Source organism: Pristiophorus japonicus, chromosome 2 (genome assembly GCF_044704955.1).
Source record: "Pristiophorus japonicus isolate sPriJap1 chromosome 2, sPriJap1.hap1, whole genome shotgun sequence".
In the NCBI taxonomy this organism is placed as follows: domain Eukaryota; kingdom Metazoa; phylum Chordata; class Chondrichthyes; family Pristiophoridae; genus Pristiophorus; species Pristiophorus japonicus.
Window position 1 is genome coordinate 271414715 of NC_091978.1, and position 26051 is coordinate 271440765.

The window sequence follows — 26051 nt, forward strand, 5'->3', positions numbered from 1 at the left end:
GATTACTTGTCATTTGGTTTTTGAATCTATGAAACCAATACAAAATTGACAGTGGATTTAATAACTACTTTCAGAAATCCCATTACCGCTATGTACAAAATGTAGCTAGGCCTGGAAAGTAGTATTGGGAAAATCTATATGTTATTACCTTTTCCAGTTCTGCCTTGTTCACAGGAAAAATTGTCATGGATCCATCTGTTTCAGTAGTTACATTGCAAAGTACAACAACATCTTTTATCACCTAAAAATAACAGCACAAGAAGAAGAAATATTAAAACAAAATAAAAACTGAAATGCACAAGTTGCATCATAGTTGTAAATACATGGGGCCTGAATTTCATCAGCCCACCGCCGCGTTTCTCGGTGGTATTTCCTTGTTTTGGGCGGTGTTTCATTGGTAGGAATTTCATCAAAGCCTTACGCTGGCGTTTCGGAATATCATTGGGGAGTGGTCCGGCGTGCAACGCTGGGAAAACCGCTCCTGCCCGAGTTTGGTGGGAGCGGTGATCCGTACTTCTTGGTGGAAAAAAAATGCCCAGTCAGTGCAGACTTTCGATGGACGATGGGTATGAAACCCTGCAAAAAACAGTAAGTGAACGTTTAAAAAAAAAAAATTATTTTGCAGCAATTCAGTGGAAAAGGGTCCTGTGAATGTTTTCCGATGTTTTTTTTTTGAAAAAATATTTTACGTGTTATCCCCCTTCCGACTCTAGCCTTGGAATTAATTTGCGTTTATCGCCGAGAATCCACGTGCAAAGCCCATTTTTCATACTGGCCGGTTTTTTTTCTATTTTTTGATCAATTTTCCGCTGGTGTTAATTGCAGAATCTTAGTGTTTTTGGGGGCAGTAAACAGGCAGTGGTAGCCTTTGATCAATTTCTAGCCCCTAGTGTTCAATGTTCGGATATGAAATTAAGTCATGTCATATTTTAATTGACTATTTTAGCTTCTAGTAGTAAGGAGAAAAATCACGCGCACTTGAAAGATTTTTGTGATATAATCCTCATGAAAAAATAGAGGGTGTTCTCCTTAATAAATTTCCTGATCATGGTTTGTTTTAAAACAAAACTGCTGACAAAGCAACAGTTCCATTGTTACCACAACCTTCTGAAGCTGCCTACAGTCCATTCAACTTTGGACCATTTAAACACAAACACGTCTTAAAGATCTAGTGACTTACAAGGCAGTCATAAATAGCTTTATTATTTTTGTAATTTAGAGGGAAGGGGCGTTCTCCCCAATTTGTCAATCAATGTTTTCTTTAAAAATATAATTGAGTAGCTGTTTTCTTTTCAGCATTTTAAATCACGTTTCAGCAAGTGATTTTTGGCACAGCTTTACTTTAATGGAAGTTGCTGGTTAATATGTAGAAAATAATTTGGCAGCTTTAATGGTCACTATTCAAACACACCGCTTAACATGTGACTACAGCATTCAGAAAGCACCATAATACTTATTTCAAGCAATATCAAACCACTGTGGAGTATGTTTTAGGTAGAAAGGCTCTTACAGTATTTGTTCTAGATTTAAACATCTGATAATCAAAGTGGTGACTGACGCTTATTTTGCAGTCATTGAACTTGTGAAATATGAATTTGATAGCAATGGCAGAAAATCCTCCAATTGTAGTGCACCTGTAGTAACAGTGGTTTCATACTTCACAATCACCTAAATTGCCTGCTAATTGATAGAAATGTTAAGTTTTATTCAGCCAACAGTAGAATGTGCAGAAGAGAGCAAATCTTTATTCTTCTGGCTGGCTGCCAAATTTGAAAAGCCCAATTTGTAGACTGGGACAGAGCTGCAATGTTTGAAGCCATTCTCGGGAGGGGTAAAAGAATCAATCTTTTGGTGCCATAGTGCAGCAGAGCTCCGTGCTCGACTGAGCTGGCAGGAAGTATGAAAGAAGCTTCAGGATATAAAACAGATTACAGAGTTAGGATTACAATGTTAGTATCTGTTATCACCAAAATACAGATTGTGGACATAATTTATATCTAGAGGTGTGAAACCGACTAGTTAGTGATTCAGTAGAACTAATGAATTCCAAACTGCCACAGGTCTCTTTTTTAACATGATGGATATATCTGGAAGTTAAGTTAATAGCTCTTACATACTCTGAAAATGACATTCAAATGGACAATTCATTCTTTAAACCCAACTGTTCTTATTTTTATAGCAAGTTGTATATCATAGGAAGGCAAGGATTACAAAGTAGTGAAGTCCCCCAAGAAAAAAACAGTAATTCTTTGAGAGGAGACTGTCAGCAAGGGCAAGCAGCGAGGTGCTCGAAGACACTGGGCCTGATGAGACTGGAGAGGAACTCAAAAGTGTGAAGATCAATAGCGTAAATTTTTGACTGTGCTCCTGGCAGGCAGCCTAGTGCACCGGGACTGCGCATCAGAAATCCAAATGCACACTGCAACTGATTTTCTGGCTTTAACTAGATTATAGACTGGGACAGAGATGCAATGTTTGACGGTGTTCTTTTTTGGTGCCATAGTGGATTAGAGACAACAAGTGAAAAACATCTATCATGGTGAACTCCTAAAGTTTATTATTTCTTACTTTTAAATGGTTGGAAAATCGTGTGCAATATGTATATACATTTTTGATGTGTGCTCCTGACAGGGGAGGCACCCCACCAGGACTGTGAAGTGGGAAAGTTAATCCTCAACTGTTCTGTACCATATTAATCATATATTTTAAGATATGCTCCATATATGACATTACACTGTCCATCTGACTAATTGTACACAATGCTTTAATAGTTTAAATACATTGAAATACATAGAACTTACAACATGGAAAGAGGCCATTTGGCCCGAACATTCCATATCAGTGTTTACCCTCCACCTGAGCAAAGAGTCTTAATCACCTTTATCCACCCTGCTCCCATATCCCTTCAATCCCTTTTCCTTCATTCATTCATCCAATTTTCAATGCCGACATAGTTTCCGTTTCAACCCTTAACCCTGGAAATGAATTCCACAGCCTCACAACTGTCTGTGTAAAGATGTTGCTCCAGCTTTCTTTTCTGAAACTCTTTTAATGTAATATCTATAGCCCCTCATTCTAGACCCCTCAATGACTGGAAATGGTCCGCTTCTGTCGACCCTGTCAAATCATTTCACAATTTTAATCACTTCTATCAGAATTGCCCTGTAATCTGTATTGTTCTAATAAAAAAAGATAATTTTTTTCATGTCTTTCTTTGTATTTGTATTTCCTCATATCAGGCAGCATTTTAGTCAATCTGCATTGTACCACCTCTAAAGCCTCAATACAAATATTAGCCATGGCTCATGAGAACATGAGAAATAGGAGCAGGAATAGGTCGTTCGGCTCCTCGAGCCTGCTCTGCCATTCAATAAGATCATGGCTGATCTTCTACCTCAACTCCACCTTCTCATCCGATCTCCATATTCCTTGATTCACAAAAATCTAGCAATCGGAGTCTTGAATAAACTCATCGACTGAACAGCCACAGCCCTCTGGGATAGACAATTCCAAAGATTCACAACCCTTTGAGTGAAGCAATCTGTCCTCATCTCAGTCCCAAATGTCTGACCTCTTATCCTGCGACTATGCTCCCTAGTTCTCAACATCTACCTTGTCAAGCCCTCTCAGAATTTTATATGTTTCAATGAAATCATCTCTCATTCTTTTAAACTCCAGAGAATATAGGCCCAAGCTATTCAATCTCTCCTCTCATCCCAAGAGTCAGTCTAGTGAAGATCTCCTCCTTCTCCCTCCCTTGATCACCTACTCAGTTGGTTGCACTCTTGCCTGAGTCAGAAGTGCTGTGAATGGAAAAAGAGTCAGACTGAACACTGTGAGCTTAAAGTAAAGTGTGACCTTAGTCTTTTATTGCAGGTCTCCAGAGTGCCTCTCCAACCTGTGAAGCCTCCTTAAATACCTGTGCTCCCAAGAGATTATAGGATCCCTTGGGACTCCAGTGGAAGAGCCCTCTGGTGGCTGTACAGAGTAAATATAAGTCCACATGTATAACAACGCTCCCCTGCCAAAGTCAATAGTGTAACTATTTACAATGTGAGTCGATCTGGGGCCCTTCTTTCCCTGGTTGATCGTCTCGGTGTGAAAGCTGGTGTTGTTGAATCATTTGTTGGGTCCTCGTTGGGCTGCTGTGCAGCTGGCCTTGCTGGGCTGCCTGGTATCTTGGGCCCTGCAGGGCTGCTGTGGATGAAGGGTTCTGCTTCGTGGTCAACCGTGGTGCCGGTTGCCACTGGTGTGTATGTTGGGGGATCAAAAAAGGTAGGGTCCAAGGTGGGTTGCTCAGGATAGTCAGTGAATCTGAGTTTGATTTGGTCCAAGTGTTTCTGGTGAATGAGTCCATTTGAAAGTTTGACCTGAAATACCCTGCTCCCCTCTTTGGCCACGACAGTGCCGGGAAGCCACTTGGGACCTTGTCCATAATTTAATACAAATACAGGATTATTGATTTCAATCTCACATGACACATTTGCGCTATCATGGTATGCGCTTTGTTGAAGCCGCCTGCTTTCTAACTGTTCATGTAGATCAGGGTGAACTAACAAGAGCCTTGTCTTAAATGCTCTTTTCATGAGCAGTTCAGCAGGTGGGATCCCAGTGAGTGAGTGGGGTCTCGTGCGGTAGCTAAGCAGGACTTGGGATAGGCGAGTCTGCAGTGAGCCTTCAGTTACCCTCTTCAAGCCTTGCTTGATGGTTGGCACTGTTCTCTCTGCCTGACCATTGGACGCTGATTTAAATGGGGCAGTTGTGACATGTTTGATCCCGTTACGGGTCATGAATTCTTTGAACTCAGCACTGGTAAAACATGGCCCGTTGTCGCTCACCAGGACATCGGGTCAGCCGTGAGTGGCAAACATGGCCCGTAGGCTTTCAGTAGTGGCAGCGGACGTGCTAGCCGACATTATCTCACATTCAATTCACTTGGAGTACACGTCTATAACCACAAGGAACATTTTACCCAAGAACGGGCCTGCATAGTTGATGTGTACCCTAGACCATGGTTTGGAGGGCCAAGACCATAAACTTAGCAGCGCCTCCCTGGGTACATTGCTTAACTACGAGCATGTATTACAGCTGTGATCGCAGGACTCTAAGTCGCATTGATACCGGGCCACCATACGTGGGATCTGGCAAACCTTTCATCATTACAATGCCTGGGTGGGTACTGTGGAGGTCATTGATGGTGTCTCTGCCCTTCTTGGGGACCACTACTCGATTTCCCCACAAAAGGCAGTCTGCCTGTATAGGCATTTCATCTTAAAGCTGTTCCAGCGGCGCAATCTCTTCCTGCATTTCCACTGGGACACTGGACCAACTCCCATGAAGCACACAGCTTTTGACTAGAGATAATAAGGGGTCCTGGCTGGTCCAGGTTTTGATCTGCCGCGCAGTGATGGGCGATTGCTCACTCTCAAATGCTTCCATAACCATGGCTAGATCTGCGGACTGCGCCATTTCCACCCCCTTGGTGGGCAATGGCAGCCTACTGAGAGCATCGGCGCAGTTTTCTGTGCCTGGCCTGTGGCGGATGGCGCAGTTGTATGCGGACATGAGCACCCATCTCTGGATGCGGGCCGATGCGTTGGTATTTATCCCTTTACTCTCGGAAAACAGGGCTATAAGTGGCTTATGGTCAGTTTCCAATTCAAATTTTAGCCCAAACAGGTATTGATGCATTCTCTTTACCCCATAGACACACGCTAACGCTTCTTTTTCAATCATGCTGTAGGCTCTCTCAGTCTTAGACAGACTCCTGGATGCATAAGCAACCGGTTGCAGTTTGCCAAAATCATTAGCTTGTTGCAATACACACCCGACGCCATATGACGACTCATCACATGCTAGTACCAAACGCTTACATGGATCATACAACACAAGCAATTTGTTTGAACATAACAATTTTCTTGCTTTTACAAAGGCATTTTCTTGACTTTTGCCCCAAACCCATTCGCCCCCTTTTCGTAGTAAGACATGTAGTGGTTCTAGCAGTGTGCTGAGACCCGATAAGAAGTTACCAAAGTAGTTCAGGAGTCCCAGAAACGACTGCAGCTCCATCACGTTCTGTGGCCTTGGTGCGTTCTCAATTGCCTCTATCTTCGTGTTGATGGGCCTGATGCCGTCCGCCGCAATCCTCCTTCCCAAGAACTCCACCTCAGGCACCAGGAAAATGCACTTCGAGCGCGGTTGAGTCGACGAAGAACTTCCTCCAGGTTCTGCAGGTGCTCGACTGTGTTCCGACCTGTGACCAAGTTGTCGTCCTGGAAGACCACGGTGTTATGGACAGACTTCAGTAAATTTTCCATGTTTCTCTGGAATATCGCCACCGCTCATCGGATTCTAAATGGGCATGTGTTATAAATGAAGAGACCTTTGTGCGTGTTGATGCCGGTGAGGGCCTTCAATGATTCCTCCAGTTCCTGCGACATGTAGGCTGAACTCAGATCCAGCTTCGTGAACGCCTTTCCTCCGCCAGCGTTGCAAAGAGGTCATTGGCCTTTGGTAATGGGTATTGGTCCTGCAGGGATAAACGATTGATCGTTACTTTGTAATCGCCACAGATTCTGACGGTGCCGTCTCCCTTGAGGACTGGAACAATAGGACTGGCCCACTCGCTGAACTCGATCAGTGAAATGATGCCCTCTCTTTGCAGCCGGTCTAGCTCGATCTCTATCCTTTCTCTCATCATGTAGGGTACTGCTCTTGCCTTGCGATGGATGGGTCGCGCCCCCGGAATTAGGTGGATCTGCACTTTTGCTCCTTGGAATTTCCCGATGCCTGGTTCGAATGGCGAAAGAAATTTGTTTAAGACCTGGGCACACGAAGTGTCATCAGCAGGTGATAGCGCTCGGATGTCATCCCAGTTCCAGCGTATCTTTCGCAGCCAGCTCCTGCCGAGCAGAGTGGGACCATCGCCTGGTACCACCCAGAGTGGTAGCTTGTGCACCGCTCCATCGTAGGAGACCTTTACGGTAGCACTGCCGATTACAGGAATCAGTTCTTTTGTGTCAGTTCTTAGTTTCGTGTGAATTGGAGTTAAGACTGGCCTTGAGGCCTTGTTGCACCACAACCTTTCGAAAGTCTTTTTGCCCATGATGGACTGGCTTGCGCCCTTGTCCAGCTCCACTGACACTGGGAGTCCATTAAGTTTAACATATTGGGGGACAATTCGTGGTGAATGTGTGCACCCCATGTACCTCTGTCTCCTCGATCCAAGGCTCTGGTTCGTCGTGATCCTTCATGGATCTGTCCTCCTCTGCAACATGGTGGTTTGCAGGTTTAACAGGCTTTGCAGCTCGCCTGCACACTCATTGGAGGTGTCCCATTGTTCTACAGCCCTTGCAAACGTACTCTTTGAATCGGCATGAATGGAAACGATGATCTCCTCTGCAGCACCAACAAGGTGTTAATGGCCTTGCATCCATCACCCTTAATGGTGGACTCTGAGCCATCTGTGGACGTGTAGCTGCAGGTATGTGTGACCTGCCCTGTACGTTACGATTCGAAAACAACATCACTTTGTTCACAGTACTTGTAGCAGCACTTGTGTGCGGAGAGAATTGCTTCGTATTGTCACTGGTGGCAATGAACGCCTGGGCTATCGCTATGGCCTTACTCAAGGTTGGAGTCTCTACAGTCAAAAGTTTGAAAAGTATGGTTTCATGGCCAATGCCAAGTATGAAAAAGTCTCTGAGCATGTGCTCCAAATGCCCTTTAAATTCGCAATGTCCTGCAAGGTGTCTTAGCTCGGCGATATAACTCGCCACTTCCTGGCCTTCAGACCTTTTGTAGGTGTAGAATCGGTAACTTGCCATCAGAACGCTTTTCTTCGGGTTCAAATGCTCTCAGCCCAGTGTGCACAAATCGTCGTACGATTTCTCCGTGGGTTTCGCTGGAATGAGCAGATTCTTCATGAGGCCATATGTTGGTGCCCCACAGATGATGAGGAGGATCGCCCTTCGTTTGGCAGCGCTCTCTTCCCCATCCAGCTCGTTGGCCACGAAGTATTGGTCGAGTCGCTCCACAAAAGTTTTCCAATCATCTCCCTCTGAGAATTTCTGCAGGATGCCCACTGTTCTCTGCATCTTTGGGTTCGCTATCTGTATCCTGTCGCCAGTTGTTGTGTATGGAGAAAGAGTCAGACTGGACACTGTGAGCTCAAAGTAAAGTGTGACCTTAGTCTTTTATTGCAGGTCTCCAGATTGCCTCTCCAACCTGTGAAGCCTTCTTAAATACCTGTGCTCCCAAGGGAAGAGCCCTCTGGTGGCTGTACAGAGTAAATACAATCCACATATATAACAAGAATGTTGTGCGTTCAAGTCCCACTCCAGCGACATGAGCACAACAATCTAGGCTGGCACTCCAGAGCAGTACAATATGGAAACAGGCCATTCCCAGTGTTATCCCCAATGTCCTGGACAATATTTTTCTCTCAATCAACATCACTAAAACAGATTATCACATTGCTGCTGTGGGAGCTTGCTATGTGCAAATTGGCTGCTGCGTTTCCTACATTGCAACACTTCAAAAAATACTTCATTAGCTGTAAAGCACTTTGAGACATCCGGTGGTCATGAAAGGCGCTATATAAATGCAAGTCTTCCTAGTTTTCTTCTGAAAGTGTGGAGCCCAAAGCCACACACAACATACTATCTGAGGCCTTAAGGTTTTATATAGGTTCATCATTAACACTTGGCTTCTTTATTTATACCTTGTGATAAAATCTAGAATTCCATTGTTGGGGTTAAGGCCTTCAAATAAAAAAATAATGAAGGCATTAACAAACAAAAATGACAATTTGATCATCTCACTGTAAAATATGTATTTTTTGATTTAAAAAAATTTGGTTGACACTGAAGAATAGAAGTCTCACTCACTAAGGAAGAAAATGGTGGATCAAAAAAAATTCAGAAAGTTTTCGGAGTGATTCGTGGGAATTCGGTGGCCAGATTGTGCAGTCACAGAGTGAGATACTATCACTGTAAATAACAGTTGTTTTATGACACCTTTAACATTGAAAAGACCTATCACAGGAGCAACAGGTACATTCGGCACTTTTATAAAGTTTTCAGTAAAACACTGCCCCCCACCCCACAATATGTATGTGTCAATCTCCTGTGTTATTGCACACAAAGTATCAAGACCAAGTATAGTCTTCAGTTGAAGAGGTTTAAGGTGGCAGATAATTGAAAGTCAGGGTGTGCAGTTGTAATTCAGTGGCTATTTTAAATTCATACATTTTGTCCTTACTTTAATATAACAGTTGGATTTGATATTATTACCGATCTTGAGTCATCATGTATATACAATCTGCACACACTCCCCGTCAACTTTACCATCATAAATCCTGATGTCCACATTTGTGATGAAAACTGCCTAGGTAAATCTGTCATGCTGTAATTATACCCTCCCATAAATGTTGGAACAGCAGCATCTCCACTGACAGCAGGGGGTAATTACAGTATGGCAAGTTTATCTAGGCAGTTTTCATTATAAGTGTGAACATAGGAATTTATAATGGAAAAGTTGCCAGGTAGGCCTTGACCCCAATGGAATTCGAGGTTTTAGCACAAGTTATGATTATAAAAGCTAAGAGTTAATGATGAGCCTACATAAAACCTTAAGACCTCAGATAACATATTGGCCCTGAAATTCCATTTTGGCCTTCCTGTGGGCATTCTGGAGAAAAAATACGCCCCTACCTTAAGCTGCTGCCCACGTTCGACTTTCCGATGCTGAGGCCTCTTCTGACTGCCAGTCACAGTGCGTGCATGTCGGGACATGCGCAGGCCTGGAGCTGGAGTCACATGACCTCTGGGCAGTCAATCAGGTAAAGTATCATAGTAATAGGAGTTCCGAAAGTTCCTAAACTTCCATTACATTGATTGAGAAACAGCCTCAAACACCTAAAACACAGCCCTAAACGCCCAAAATACTAATAAAAAATAGAAAATATACACATTCATTTAAATTAAAGTTATTAATCTCTTAAAAATAGACATATTTTCCTGATTTTTAAAAAAAGTTTTTTAAAATAAACTTACCGTTGTGGGGAAGGTTTTTAATGATAAAATATGTTTTAATAACTTTATTTTTATATGTTTTTTAAACACTTGCTCCTGTAAAAGTAGGCTATGCGCCTGCTTTTTGCGGCGTAAGATTTTTGAGGACATTTGTATGCGTAAATATCGGAAATATGCACTTACAAATGTCCTCGCTCCCGATGTGTGGACGATCTGTCAAGCCAGAAACTTGACAGATCGGAAAAGCCGGTTTTCAGCGCGTGCGCACACCGAAAACCGGCTTTTCAGATGCCTTTCCGGGTCCGTACAAACTTCGTACAGACCCGGGGAGGCCGGAATTTCAGGGCCATTGTGTGTAGCACTGGGCTCCACACTTTCAGAAGAACAAAAAGAAAGACTAGTTCCACCTGTTCCTCCTCCTCCTTCGAAGAGGCTCTATAACCTTGCTCCTCCTGCAGCTCCAATCCTCGCTGCTGCGCTATGTTGTGCAGCATACGATGATGATTCTGGGGACCCTGGCTGCTGCATACTGAAGGACTCCTCCAGATCTGTCCAAGCGTCTGAAGCGCATCTTTAGCATGCCGATTGCTTACTCTATGACACATCTGGTGGATAAGTGGCTGTCATTATAACACTCCTCGGCCTCATTGCTTGGCCTCCTCAAGGGTGTTATCAGCCATGTCTTCAGTGGATCGCCCTTGTCTCCAAACAACCAGCTGGTAAGTCTGTTTGGAGGTGTGAAGAGCTGAGGGAGGCTGGACTGACGCAGCATGAAAAAAGAGACATAACAGCTGCCAGGGAATCTGGTGTACACATGCATGATGATCTTTTTATGGTTACAGATGAGTTGCACATTGAGGAAGTGGAAGCCCTTGTGGTTCACAAACACTTGATGGCTACATGTGTGCAGTCGATGATGCCCTGAACCTATGGGAAGCCAGCCAGAGCCGCAAAGCCGAGCGCCCTCTCAGTAACACTGGCTTCATCAGAGGGCGGGTATCACAACTGCCCTGTAGACCAAACAGCTGCTGATTGGCTCAGCACTCAACAGGAGAGTCCAATATCGGGTGAAGTCTACTGGCCAATAAAGTTTGGCCGAGCCTCTCTGCTCTACTTAAAGGGGAGATGCTTTGTTGCAGAAGCACCTTATTGTTAGTGTGGATGAACTCCTCCTGGGCCTGGCCAAAGTGGCCATCAACAGGTCCAGGCAGTGGGTGGTCAAGGAGGTCGTTCGGCCCGACTGCCTGTCTCTCTTCCGCGGCTACGTTCATGCATGAAGGTCCCTGGAGATGGAGCACGCATTGTCTACCGGCATGCTCAAGATCTGCCGTGACTAGTGGGCACTGGAGGGACTGAAGTGCTTCATCACAACACGGAATAGAATTTTAATTTAATTTGTAAAGTTTCCTTTTAATTTGGGTTTAATTTACAGTCTTTATTGATTGTGTCCCTTTAAAAAGGGGGCACATGCTTGACTTTTAATTGACAATTGCCAACATTTAAAAGAGTCAGCAACCAAGGGAGCGAGCACGAACATTTTCGGATGCTGCACTGAAGGCTTTGGTCATGGCCATACAATGAAGGCGGGCTTATCCTGTTCTCGCAGGGTGGCAAGAGGATGTCCAAGACCACTTGCAGAAGGCACTGAGAGGAGATAGCTAACTCCGTCCCAGACACCAGTGTGGACCCAAGGACCTGGCTCCAATGCTGAAAAAGGTTGACTGACCTCACACGGCAGCTCAAGAGGAGTGAAGGCTTCAGCAAATACCATATCTCACCATCTGCATCACGAGCCTCAGCCACTGCTCAATGCACCACACCCCCATCACACCTACCAGCAATCTCTATCTATCACCACTCATACCTCACAACTGTGGCTTCACTTCACCCTCACAACATTACCACTGCTGCAACACTCACACCCACATCTCTCACCTTTCACCCACTGTCAGCTATTCAACTATGGCAGGGACATCACACAAACACATTGCACGACACTCACTGACACATTTGCCTTTTTCTTGCAGGCAAAGGTATCTCAGAACAGGAGGGAGAAGCAGCAGATGGGAGGCAGCCAAGCCGTAATACAGAACTTCTCAACCTGGAGGAATCCATCCTTGACATAATTGGAGCTGCAGTGATGGAGGCTGTGGCCATCAGAAAAATTGAAGCCGTTGCTAATAATGACAGTATGTTCATACCTAATCCTTTTTCTCACAACTCACTTCCCCCTCATCCCACAATCTCTTCTCACTACAAGCTGTTGATGGTGTATGCGTGGATATCTTGCTTCCTCCCCCCGCCCACCCCCTCACCATAACCCGACTCTTGTGCCTTTCTGCTTTCAGATACTCAGTAACTGCCAGCAGGCCAGCCTGTCCCTGAACTTGTGGAGAAAAGTGAAGGCGGAGAAGACGACACGTTGGCACTGCACCTGACACTCGCAGACACCAGCTCAGAAAATGGTACTGCACAGAATTTAGAGGGGAGTATAGAGGCGAGATCCGCACATAGAGAGGCACCGGGGACGAGCGGGATTCAGCCAGGCCAAGAGGAAAGGTTAGTTCCGGAGCCAGCTCCCCGGAGGGCGAGTTCATGCACGAGTTCTGCTGCACAGGACTCAGACAACAAACTCGACGAGGTGGCTTTCAGAAGAAGGGTAATGGGCATGGACATTCTAGGTGCCAAGGCAGAGAGGCTCTGGTCAATATCGCAGAGCATGGAGGAGTTCGGCTCCAAAACTAAAAGGGGGCTTTGGGCAGAGCTTGAAACCGATGCTTTCCAGGATGGAAATGATGGACAACTGCAGGAGAAACCTTGTAGACCCAGCCCTGATGCAGGGTGTGATGGGCGATGTCGCGGCATCCATTGCTGCACAGGCAGAAGCAACCCAACATCTCACTGCTGCAAAGGAAGCTCAGACTGCTGCCATCATGGCTGGATTTAAGTGTCCCGAAAGGGGCTTGCAAGGTGTCGCAGCAGCCCAGCAATCTGTCCTCAAACAGGTCAGGGTCGTCGTGCAAGGCCATCTGTAGTCTCCCCCACTGAAAGTCAGCAGCCTTCTACCAGCCCTGCTTCAGCCACTGGGGGAGCACTACGTAGGAGCACTAGAGTAGGTAAAGGTACATGAACGACCGACATGAAGGGAATGCACAAGGGTTATTAGTTGATATTGTAATGTTGATTGAATTCCTATAGATTTATGATTTTTGTTTGGAATGTGTGGTTTGTAGTGGCTCTCATTTCAGCTTTGTGCCCAGGAGGATGCTGTGATGTTCCATGACAGAGGGATGGCATGATGGGGATGTGCTTGATGGGGATGTGGTGAGCAAAACTTTGACACTCTCAACTGCGAGGGACTATGGAGCGTCCTCCTCTGTTTCGACTGCCCCCAAAAGTTTGTCACCATCCTCCACCCGCTTCACGACGACATGCAAGCCGTGATCCTGACCAACGGATCCATTACAGACCCAATCCATGTCCGGACCGGGGTCAAGCAGGGCTGCGTCATCGCGCCAACCCTCTTCTCAATCCTCCTCGCTGCAATGCTCCACCTCACACTCAACAAGCTCCCCGCTGGAGTGGAACTAAACTACAGAACCAGTGGGAACCTGTTCAACCTTCGTCATCTCCAGGCCAGATCCAAGACCGTCCCAACCTTTGTCGTCGAGCTACGGTACACGGACGACACTTGCGTCTGCGTACACTCCGAGACTGAACTCCAAGTCATAGTCAACTTCTTCACTGAGGCATACGATAGCATGGGTCTTACACTAAACATCCGTAAGACAAAGGTCCTCCACCAACTTGACCCCGCCACACAGTACTACCACCCAGTCGTCAAGATCCACGGCACGGCCCTGGACAACATGGATCACTTTCCATACCTCGGGAGCCTATTATCAGCAAGGGCAGACATCGACGATGAGATCCAACACTGCCTCCCGTGCGTCAGCACAGCCATCGGCCGCCTGAAGAAAAGAGTTCAAAAATCAGGCCCTCAAATCTGCCACCAAGCTCATGGTCTACAGGGCTGTAGTGATAGCCACCCTCCTGTATGGCTCAGAGACATGGATCATATATAGTAAGCACCTCAAATCGCAGAAGAAATACCACCAACTATGTCTCCGCAAGATCCTGCAAATCCCTTGGGAGGACAGACGCACTAACATTTGCGTCCTCGTCCAGGTTAACATCCCCAGCATCGAAGCACTGACCACCTCCACTGCGTGGGCCATATTGTTTGCATGCCTGACACAAGACTCCCAAAGCAAGTGCTCTACTCAGAACTCCTACACGGCAAGCGAGCCAAAAGTGGGCAGAGGAAACGTTTCAAGGACACCCTCAAAACCTCCTTGATAAAATGCGACATCACGACCGACACCTGGGAATCCCTGGCCAAAGACCACCCGAAGTGGAGGAAGTGCAACCGGGAGGGCACTGAGCATCTTGAGTCTCATCGCCGAGAGCATGCAGAAACCATGCAGCGGAAGGAGCATGCGGCAAACCAGTCCCACCCACCCTTTCCTTCAACGACTGTCTGTCCCACCTGTGACAGAGACTGTAATTCCCATATTGGACTGTTCAGTCACCTAAGAACTCACTTTTAGAGTGGAAGCAAGTCTTCCTCGATTTCGAGGGACTGTCTATAATGATGATGATGAGCAACAGGGATCTGGGTTTTCATTCACTGGAATTGGAGTTTGATGAGGCATTCACAGGCAGCACGTTCGGAATGGGGATTTGCTGCCAGCCTCCTCCCTCCCTTCTCTTCCACCTCCTGAGGTGGTCTTGCAATTCTTGATAGCAAGGGCTGCATCCTCAAGTTGTGAAGCATGCAACAGACCACCATGAAATGGGACACCTGCTCAGGTGAGTACCGGAGGGCTCCTCCCAAGTGGCCAAGGCAGCAGAACCGTTGCTTTAGTACCCTGATGATCTGCTCGATGATGTTCCTGGTGGCAGCGTGGCTGTCATTATTTGTATGCTGGCCACGAGTGGTGGGGTTCTGGAGTCATGAGGTAAGTGCAGAGTGGATAGCCCTTGTCTCTGAGCAACCACCCTCAGATTTGACGTAGTGACGTGAAGATTTCTGGCACAACAGACTGGCACAGGATGAAGGCATCATGACTGCTGCCAGGATAGTGGGCATTCACCATCATGATGCGCTGGGCTTGGTTGCACACCTGACATTAAGTGAGAGTTAGCCTTTGCTGTTGGGGAACATCTCAGGATTAGTATATGGCGCCTGCAAAGCCACGTGTGTGCAGTTGATGGTGTTCTGCACCATGGGGAAGCCCGCTATCCTGGCAAAGACACATGCGCGTTCGTCCACATGTGCATTTGATGTGCTTCTCCCTGTTGAGAGAGAACACAATGTACCACAATGAACACACAAACCTCGTTCCTCATTTCATACTGCTCGTGAGATCAACTTTCCCTTAATGGCGCCTATTAAGGCAGCACAATGTATTACCCAAATCTATTAAATGGTGCTGGTCTGATGATGTCATCTATAACACATTTTCAGCTGGGAGATTTGAAGGAGCCATGGCCACGTTGCATTTGAAGGTTCATCCAGGATTATGGACTGGAGCTTTGGAATATTGCAAAGACTTGGAAACATGACAGGACAGAGGCAGAGGGCTGCACCCAGGTTCTCAGATGAAGCCCTCCATATGCTTGTGGAGGGTGTCAGAGCATGAAGGAAGGTCCTTTTCCCTTCCGATGGGTGCAGGAGACCTCCCCAGAAGACCAAACGAACCTGGTTGGAGATTGCGGAAGAGCAGGGATGTTGTCAGGAGGACATGGGTGTAGTGCTGGAAACACTTCAATTATCTCATTAGATCAGGAAAGGTACAAAGTCACACTCAACTTCATCCTGCTGTGCCTCTCATCACATCCCCATCACTCTGCCTTCTCAACCCTACTCCTGCACATCATTACTCACACCCAGATACCTTGCATGTCCACCCATCCCTCTCTATCTACATACTCACATCCCCATCTGACTAACCACTCCTCATACTCACCCTCATCCTAATGCACACATACCAAATAACAACACACAAGGACGGCATTTGAAATTGTCACCGCACTCCATCATGGTTACCCTCTAAAGATGTAACCCTTCTATTCCTTACACTCATTCCATCACTCTCACTCAAACTTTTCTTCTTTCCCTCTTGCAGAAGAGAGCCCACAATAAGAGGACGAGGGAAAGAACTGGAGGTGGTCCTCCATCATTGGCCACCTTAACTGCAGCAGAGGTCACCCTGGAAGTATCAGGAGTCAGAGAGCAGCTGGAGGTGGGAGACTTGAGGGGGACATCTAAGCAACCTGATTACATACAGCCACATAGCATACAGCAGTCACTCATATGGCGGCTGATGTCAGCAGCCAGTGAATGTTCATCATTGCATAATGGTATCATTACCCATTCTTAATATGGTACTTGTAAATCATCTCTTTACTCTGCCACAGGTCCATCAAGAGCCCACCCGCTGTCCAGTAGGAAGAGTAAGGCGACTCCTCAGAGGAACCTCCAGCCTCTGAGGGTGCACTAGCACCTAGCACCAGCGCAGATACACACACCTCAGTGAGTCCCACGCGAGATAGAATAGTTCTGTAACCTAGTGTATCACAAGTCACAAGTGAGTAAGAGGAGATGGTGGACAAAGGAACAGCAGTGGAGACTCCTCGCCGGAAGGTGCAGGATGCTTCCAACTCTGCTCAGCTGCATTCAAATGCTGAGCCTCAGTGTCTATCCTGAAACAGGGCAATCCTGGAGGTGTAGGAAGGGGCTCCGACAGATTTTGCGAGTGCAATGTCTGCAAATGGAGGAGTCAATCTCCAACATGAGCAGCACCATGTCATGGGCGATGGCGACTGTAGGTTCCTCCATGCATAGGATGGCCACCTGCATGGAAGACCTAATGTGCCACTCACAGGAGCACGTGGTCTCTATGCATAACCTCCTTGGGTCCTCATAGCCCCACTAATGTTCAGCAAGGTGCTCTACAGCCCCTTGCTAGCAGGGAAATGTGGGTGGACCATAAGAGGGATGATGGTAATAGGTGACACAGAAGTGGGGGCTCCTCTCAAAGTGCTCACACTTCTCCCCCATTGTCTCCCCCTCAGTCACAGCCCCACATATCTCCTGTGATCACGATGGTCGAGTCTGCCCCTGCACATCGCAGGCTCCAAGATCCGGAGGACCTCCCCCAAAAAAGTGTCTACGCAGTCGCAGCAGGGAAGTGAGCAGGCTGCCTCTACCTCTGCTGAAGCCACAGGGGTAGCACCTCGTAGAAACACGCATAAGAGAAAGATGAAACACAAGTAGATGCACAAGAGACACTTGGGTGTTTTAATAACTGTTTGTGTTAAGCTTCCATTAATCTGATGTCACAGATAAAAATTATTATTTTCGCCACTTTCTGGTCATGGCCAATTCTGTCTGCAACTTTGGAAATGGCTTAGTGAGTTGGAGTGAATGGTGAGATATAATGTTACCTCCAGCAATGGTAGTCAGTGTGAAAGGAATGGCTTGGTCATTGTAGGGATGCTTTATGGTGTTGCTGTGTGGTGTCGAGAACCTGGTGCAGCACATAGCAGCCATATGAGCGTAATGCCTGTAGTTAAGTAAATCTGGCCATGATGAGGCCATCCCTGGCCTCCCGGGCAGCAGTGTGCTTGGGTGTTGGTGGCATCTGGACCGCAGGTTCCTCCTGCTCCTCCTCATCTTCCAGCTGATGCTCCTCCTCCAAAGAGGCTGTGGGCTTAAAGCATTGCTCCTCATGCAGCACTAATCCTTGCTGCTGCGCTATGTTGTGCAGGGTGCAGCAGACCATGCGATTCTGGAGACCTTGGCTGGTGCGTACTGAAGGTCTCCTCCAGATCGGTCAAGGCATCTGAAGCATAGTTTTAGAATGCCTATTGTCTGCTCTATGACATATCTGGTGGAAATATGACTTTCATTATATTTCTCCTCGGCCTCAGTATTTGGCCTCCTCACGGGTGTCATGAGCCTCATCTTCAGTGGATAGCCTGGTCTCTAAGCAGCCTGCTGGAAAGTCTGTTTGGAGGAGTGAAGAGCATAGGGAGGGTGGACTGGCACAGGACAAAAGAGTCATGGCAGCTGCCAGGGAATTTTGTGCACACATGCATGATGATCTTCCTATGGTTGCAGGCGAACTGCACATTGTCAACCGCAATGGCTTCCACTCCCTCAAAGACTCCTAGGTAATGGGGTGCCCTGATGGCCACATGTCTGCAGTCGATGATGCCCTGCACATGTGGGAAGCCAGCCAGAGCAACAAAGCTGAGCCCCCGCTCAGTAACACTGGCTTCATCAGTGGCAAAGTTGATATAATTGGCTGACTTGTCAAACAGGGCATCGGTGACCTGTGTGATGTATCTGCGAGAAGCCGACTGCGAGATACCACAAATGTCTTCTGCAGATCCCTAGAAGGAGCCTGTGGTGAAGAAGTTGAGGGCACTGGTGACTTTGACGGCCACTGGTAAGTCATGTCCACCCACTCCTCTGGGCTGCAGGTCTTGCTCCAGCGATCTGCAAATGTCTGCGATGACCTGGTACGATAGCCTGAGCCTCCTGAAGCATTGCTGCTCAGTCATGTTGAGGAAGCTCATCCATTGCCTGTATAGGGGATATTGCCTCTGGCATGGTGCAGCCTGATATTGATGCCCTCTGTCCTGTGCAGCATCAGGTGGTTGAGAAGGTTGGTGTTGTTGCTGGTGCTGTTGGTGTGCCTGGTGCTGCAGGTGTTGGGGCTGATCGTGGTCCGATTCTGAGGACCAAGGTGAGACAGTATAAACGGTACTCACAATTGTGTAATTGATGGCAGGTCAAGTAGTGATGACGAAGCAAATGGTCAATGGCGTGATAGGTTGTACCAATGAGGTGACAGTAGAAACACTTGCTGTGCAGTAATGAGTTGGATCAATGGCCACTGAATTTCTGCTTCAGATTCACAGACGTGGTTCCCGAACTGCGTGCTTCCCGTAGTCATCCAGGGAAATTTGAAAGGTAGGGTTAAATAGACACTTAAAGGTCTGACAAGTACCTAATAATCATCTAAATTAACTTGGCCGCCTCTGCCTTTTGGATCGCTGCCGTGCTGGCAAATGTGCCCTCGGGAAAGGCGCATGGGAGGTGGGATCCCAACCCGCTGAGGTATTTCGACTTTCACTCCAATCCTGTCCACACAGACACCAGAAAATCCTGGCCACTAACTCTGTTTCTCTCTCCACAGATGCTGCCTGACCTGCTGAGTAATTCCAGCATTTCTGTTTTTATTCCAGCATGCGCAGTATTTTGCTTTTGTAAAGAGGTAGGAGAATTGGTTAACAAAGATTTGGTCAAAGAGGTGGACTTTTAAGGAGGATCTTAAAGGAGAAGGAGGTAGAAGGGCATAGGTAGGGAATTCTACAGCGTGAGGCTTTGGTGACTGAAGGCACCATTGTCAATGGTAGGGTAAAGGGAGCAGGGATGCTTAAGAGGCCAGAGTTGAAGGAATGGAAAATTCATGGCGGGGTGGGGGCGGGGGGGAGGAGAGAGTGAATGGGTCTAAGTCTGAAAGAGGTTATAGAGATAGGGAAGGGAAAGGCCATGATATAAACACAAGGCTGAGAATTTTAAATTGGAGGTATTGGGGGACTACAAGCCAATGTAGGTAAGCAAGGAAAAGGGTGATAGGTAAAACAGAACTTGCTGTGCGATAGGATGCAAGTAGTAGAGTTTTGGCTGAGCTGAAGTTTGCAGAGAGTGGAGTATAGGAGGCTGGCCAGAACAGCAGTGGAAATAGAAACAGAGTGAACAGCAACAAGGTGAATCACCTATTTTTCATGGGGGCAGATTGTCCAAGTGCCAGTTTGGACACCTCAGCTCTGTGTTTTCATGCACATCCAAAAATGCACATATGGTCTTGCTCATGCACATGGGAGCATTGTGAATCTGACTGTCACAAGTGATGGGAGGAAGCAACAGAAGATTAATAGCTTGAGCCACTATATCAGGACTGAGAGAAAAAAAAAATCACATAATGGAGTAACACAACATGTTCTGAAAGGGAAAAATATGGACCTTGCTGACTTTGGATCATTACCCATGGAATGCTGAGGAGATTGAATGAAAAATACTGTTTTGTTGAAGCACCGCAATACAGTTGTTTCAACATCCTGAATTTTGCAGTAAAACAGCAGCTGCAACACAGACTGTGAAAACAGTCCCGTCCAAAGAGTGAAGAGAGCTGTTTCCCTTAGAAAACGCTACCCCAGGCCAGTTTGTATTTTAGGTCTGATACCAAACCATATTCAAACTCCACAGAAGAGCTTCCCACACAACCTTCTAATTACAACAAAGGCAGTCACGGTCAGGATGGTTTTGTGAAGAAAAATACCCTGTATGTCTGTGGTAATAGTGTACCTCATCATTTCCTACCACAACCCTGATGCCAACCACCAGCAATTATTGACTTTGTGCGAAGATTGGAGAAATCCAATCTACTCCATCAGGCATTTGGTTCGAACTGCAGAACTCATTTTACACAGCAACTCTGCACTTTTTGAAGCATAGCGCTTGCTCTGACCAACTCTGTTTCCAGGATTTTCTTACAGAGTGCTATATATGTTTAATTCTAGAATGTCTTGATAACCAACTATCATTAAAATCTACTATGAAGAGAGATAGAAGATGATTCAATGGATTTCACCTGAATCAGATCAGCACTCATAATCCCCTTATTTGAATTCTCTGCCCAACAGGGCTGTGGATGCTGAGTCTCCGAATATATTCAAGGTCGAGATAGATAGATTCTTGCGTCTAGGGGAACCAAGGGATAGGGAGATCGGGCGGGAAAGTGGAGTTGAGGTAGATGATCAGCCTTGATCTTACTGAATGGCGGAGCAGGCTCGAAGTGCGGTAGGACCTACTCCTGCTCCTATTTCTTATGTTCTTATTTTAATAGGGTTTCTCGACTGTGCAGAAGTAAAATTGCAAGTGGTGGAGGACGGGGGAAATGGGTTCAAACCAGGCAAACAACCTGGACCACCCAAAATTGTATTTTTAAAAAGATATCCTGATCAGCTGCCTTACACAGTGGTGGACAGGTTCTGTATTTTACAGAGAATGGGGCAGATGAGCACAGGAAAGGCACCCACAGGGTCACTTGCAACCGCCTGCCCCATGCAAAGTGGGTGGACTCCCCGTTGACCCCACAAACCCCAGGAGGGCACCCCACACCTGTAATCGTCACGTAACCACTAGGATTGAATACTGCGGATTTTCAGGGCTATTGTCATTTACATCCTGCAATAACAGGAAAAAGTACAATTTGTGGAAATCCTATTTGCGGCAGGAAATTATGAGAAAGCAGTAATGTAAATCAACATGTCAGCAATAGGAATGACCTGCATCCCTTCTTAATAGTACAGCATAGAAGGAGGCTATTGGCCCACTGAGTTTGCGTCGGCTCGATTGAAGAGCAATCTAGTTAGTCCCACTCCCTCGTTCTTTCCCTGTATCCCTGCAATATTTTCTCCTTCAAGTACTTATCCAATCCCTTTTAAAAGCTACTTTTGAATCTGTTTCCACCACCTTATCAAGCAGTGAATTCCAAATCTAATCACACATTGGACACAACCGAATGGAAAGCAGACTGACTAGAATCGGCTCTTTCAGCCTAATGTCAAACTTTCATTAGAATGAAACATCACTTACCTGGAAACAGACTGCTATCCACACAGACAAGTGAACAAGCAGGTTTACTATCTGTTGTGTATTAGTAAAGCATGCACTCCCATGTACTGCCACCAGGGAGCGCATCCCCTGAAGTCCCAATGCATCCCAGCATCCCTTGGAAGCACTGTATATAAGTCGGCCCCCTAAGGCCTGTTCCTCACTCTGGAGTGTTGGCTGTACCCTCGCTGGGCTGGCGTGTTGTTGGCCCTGCAGGGTTGCTGGGTGAGCCTGGTCTTGCAGGGCTGTTGGGCGTGATGGGTTCGATTTCCTGGTCCAGGGTGGTGTCGTTGATCCTTTGGGTATGTGTTGTGGGCTCGAAAAAGGTGGTGGCTGCAGTAGGTTATTCAGGGTTGTCTGTGAACCACAGCCTCGTTTGGTCCAGGTGCTTTCTGCAAATTTGTCCATTGTCTAGTTTGACTACAAACACCCTACTCACTTCTTTAGCTATCACCGTGCCCACGATCCACTTGGGATCATGTCCATAGTTTAGCACATACACAGGGTCATTCAGATCAATTTCCCGTGACACAGTGGCGCGGCCATCGTTTACATTTTGTTGCTGCCGCCTGCTCTCTACCTGATCATGCAGGTTGGGATGAACCAGCGAGAGTCTGGTTTTAAGTGTCCTTTTCATGAGTAGCTCAGCCGGGGGCACCCCTGTGAGCAAGTGGGGTCTCGTGCGGTAGCTGAGCTGTACTCGGGACAGGTGGGTTTGGAGTGAGCCTTCTGTGACTTGTTTGAGGCTCTGTTTAATTGTTTGTACTGCCCGCTCTGCCTGCCCATTGGAGGCTGGTTTAAACGGGGCCAAGGTGACATGTTTGATCCCATTGCGGGTCATGAATTCTTTAAATTCGGTACTGGTGGAACATGGCCCGTTGTCACTGACCAGTATGTCAGGCAGGCCGTGGGTGGCTAACTTGGCCCTCAGGCTTTCAATGGTGGCGGTGGCGGTGCTTCCCGACATTATTTCACATTCAATCCATTTTGAAAAAGCATCCACCACCACCAGTAACATTTTGCCAAGAAACGGGCCCGCATAATCGATATGGATCCTCGATCATGGTCTGGAGGGCCAGGATCACAAACTTAGTGGTGCGTCTCTGGGCGCAATGCTCAACTGAGCACACACGCTGCATTGCCATACACAGGACTCCAAGTCAGAGTCGATACCGGGCCACCACACGTGGGATCTGGCTATCGCTTTCATCATTACTATACCCGGGTGTGTGCTGTGCAGATCAGAGATGAACGTCTCCCTGTCCTTTTTGGGTAGCACTATGCGGTTACCCCACAACAGGCAGTCTGCCTGAATGGACAGCTCATCCTTTCGCCACTGGAATGGCTTGATTAGCTCTTGCATTTCAGCAGGGATGCTGGCCCAGCTCCCATGCAGTACACAGCTTTTTACTAGGACAGCAGAGGAACTTGGCTGGTCCAAGTCCTAATCTTGCAGGCAGTGACAGGTGATTTATCATTTACAAACGCTTCCATGACCATCAACAAGTCTGCGGGCTGCGCCACCATCAACAAGTTTGCAAGCTGCACCATTTCCACCCCCGTGATGGGCAATGGTAGCCGACTAAGAGCATCCGCACAGTTCTCGGTGCCTGGCCTGTGGTGGATGGTACAGTTATACGCTGATTGCGCGAGTGCCCACCTTTGTATGCGGGCTGAGGCATTCGTATTTATCCCCTTGTTTTCAGCGAACAGGGATATGAGGGGCTTGTGATCGATTTCCAGCTCAAATTTGAGGCCAAACTGGTACTGATGCATTTTCTTTACCCCGACGACACACGCTAATGCCTCTTTCTCAATCATGCTGTAGGTCCTCTCGGCCTTAGATAAGCTCCTGGAGGCATAGGCGACAGGTTGCAACTTCCCCGCAACATTAGCTTGTTGTGATACACACCCGACTTCGTACAACGACGCATCACATGCTAGCACAAGTCTTTTACACGGGTTATACAATACAAGCAGCTTGTTGGGGCATAAAATGTTTCTGGCTTTCTCAAAAGCAATTACTTGTTTTTTTTCCCATACCCAGTTCTCACCTTTACGTAATAACACATGTAGGGGCTCTAAGAGGGTGCTTAACCCCGGTAGGAAGCTACCAAAATAGTTGAGGAGTCCCAGGAACGACCGCAGCTCCGTGACGTTCTGTGGCCTGGGTGCGTTCCTGATAGCCTCTGTCTTGGTGTCTGTGGGCCTTTGAAGCGGCATGAATTGGCTGAATGAAACCCTCCACAATGCCAACAAGGTGTGAATTGCCTTTCATTCATCCTTTGTTGCGGACTCTGAGTCATCTGGGTCACCTGAGGCCTGCTGTCGGTTGCAGATTCGTGGTTTCTGCCCTGCACATTTCTGCTCTCAAACACTGTTCCAGTTAATTTATGAACATTGCTAGCACTTGTGTGCTGAGAGATTTGTTTGGTGTTATCACTGGTGGACATAAACGCCTGTGCGATTGCAATGGCCTTACTGAGGGTCGGTGTCTCTACAGTCAAAAGTTTTCGTAGGATGGTCTTGTGGCCAATGCCCAGTACACAAAAGACTCTGAGCATCTGCTTCAGGTAGTCATCAAACTCACATTGTCCTGCAAGTCGCCCTAGCTCGGCGACGTAGCTCGCCACTTCCTGACCTTCAGATCGCTGGCACGTGTAGAACCGATACCTCGTCATCAGCACACTCTCCCTCGGGTTAAGATGCTCCCGAACCAGTGTACACAGCTCCTCAAACGACTTATCTGTGGATTTCACCGGAGCCAGAAGATTCTTCATTAGGCTGTAGGTCGGTGCCCTGCAGACCGTGAGGAGGACCGCCCTCCTTTTTGCAGTGCTTCCTTCTCCGTCCAGCTCGTTGGCTACAAAGTACTGGTCTAGCGTTTGACATAGGCTTCCCAGTCCTCACCCTCCCAGAACTTCTCCAGGATGCCCACAGTTTGCTGCATCTTTGCGTTGGACTCATATACTCGTCGCCAGTTATTGTGTTCCAAACACAGATGAGACTGCACACAGGGAGGTTAAAGTAACAGTGACCTCAGTCTTTATTAAGACACTCCAGAGTGAGGAACAGGCCTTAGGGGCCGGCTTATATACAGTGCTCCCAAGGGATTCTGAGATCCCTTGTGACTTCAGGGCATGCGCTCCCTGGTGGCGGAACATGGGAGTGCATGCTTTACAGATACACAACACTATCCATAATATTTGTGGTTAAAAACAAAACCCATAGTCAAACCTAGAGTTATGTCTTTTAAAAAATATTCACTGCAGCACGTGCAATACTTGCACTCTCTCAAACCCCAAGCAAAAATAAAATGCTCTGAATTTCCACAGGGGTTCTCCATATTTCCTGCTGTAACTTCGGGGCAGGGGATTGGCAGATTTGCCCGCCCCAGAATCAGCATAGACAGCTGTTTATGCTGCTTCTGCAAGGGCTCTTCTGATCTCGGCCAAGTTACGGCAAAAGAATACGAGAACCACCGTGGAAATAAAGGCCAATAAATCTAATAGGAAACATCTTAAGCAGAAAATAATTATTAAGGTTCCTTTCATGTTGTTACCTGTTCTATATAGATCAGTAACTGAATTTTGATCAAGCATATGCTGTCAAAATTGCATATATAGGATATAATGAGCTCAATTTTGAAAAAAGGCCATTTGGCCTTCTGTGTCTGAGAACAATTTTTAATTGAGTTGCCCTGAATAAAGGACTAAAAGATAATTACCCTCACAAACAACCATTCCTACCTTCAGCCACTCCTCTGCTTGTTCTTTGCTTTGCACAGCCAGTACCAATATGTCTGCTCCTTGTTGGGTGATGCGTAGCTCATGTTTTTTCCTTTTGCTGTCTTTAGGAACATAGGACACATTGTGGGCCATCAGCAATAACTCCATCTGAGGTTGATGATCCTTGGAACTTTTGTAGCACTAAAACCAAAGATTAAATCCCAAGTTCAGTATTAACTTTTGTATAATATTTTTTAAGAGTACCGTGACCTATTGCGTAGCGATACATCGAGTATATTTTCTACAGAATTCATTGAAAGCACTTTTTAAATAAAACACTATCATGGTATTTTAAAATACATTTGTGTTATAGAAGAAACTTGCCTGCCTTTACTGGACAAGTTTGTCAATTCTCTATTGAGCCAGAAGATGGAACATGGTGTGCAAAGGGAGGGTTCTGCCCATGGTTGGTGGAGGTTGGGGGTGTAGGATGTCGGGGAGAGCATTTGATTATTAGAATCAATACTACCCTGC

At 46.7% G+C, this 26051-nt stretch overlaps 1 protein-coding gene across 1 annotated transcript in view; it reads right to left on the reverse strand.

The window, feature by feature from the left end:
* Nucleotides 1–26051, reverse strand: part of afap1 (actin filament associated protein 1) — a 405203-nt gene that overhangs the window by 136627 nt on the left and 242525 nt on the right. The window contains exons 6-7 of the mRNA XM_070871376.1: nucleotides 25539–25718; nucleotides 149–241 (exon numbers count right to left, since the gene is read on the reverse strand). Of these exons, the coding sequence (XP_070727477.1) occupies nucleotides 149–241; nucleotides 25539–25718 (273 nt within the window). The remainder of the gene's footprint in view (nucleotides 1–148; nucleotides 242–25538; nucleotides 25719–26051) is intronic.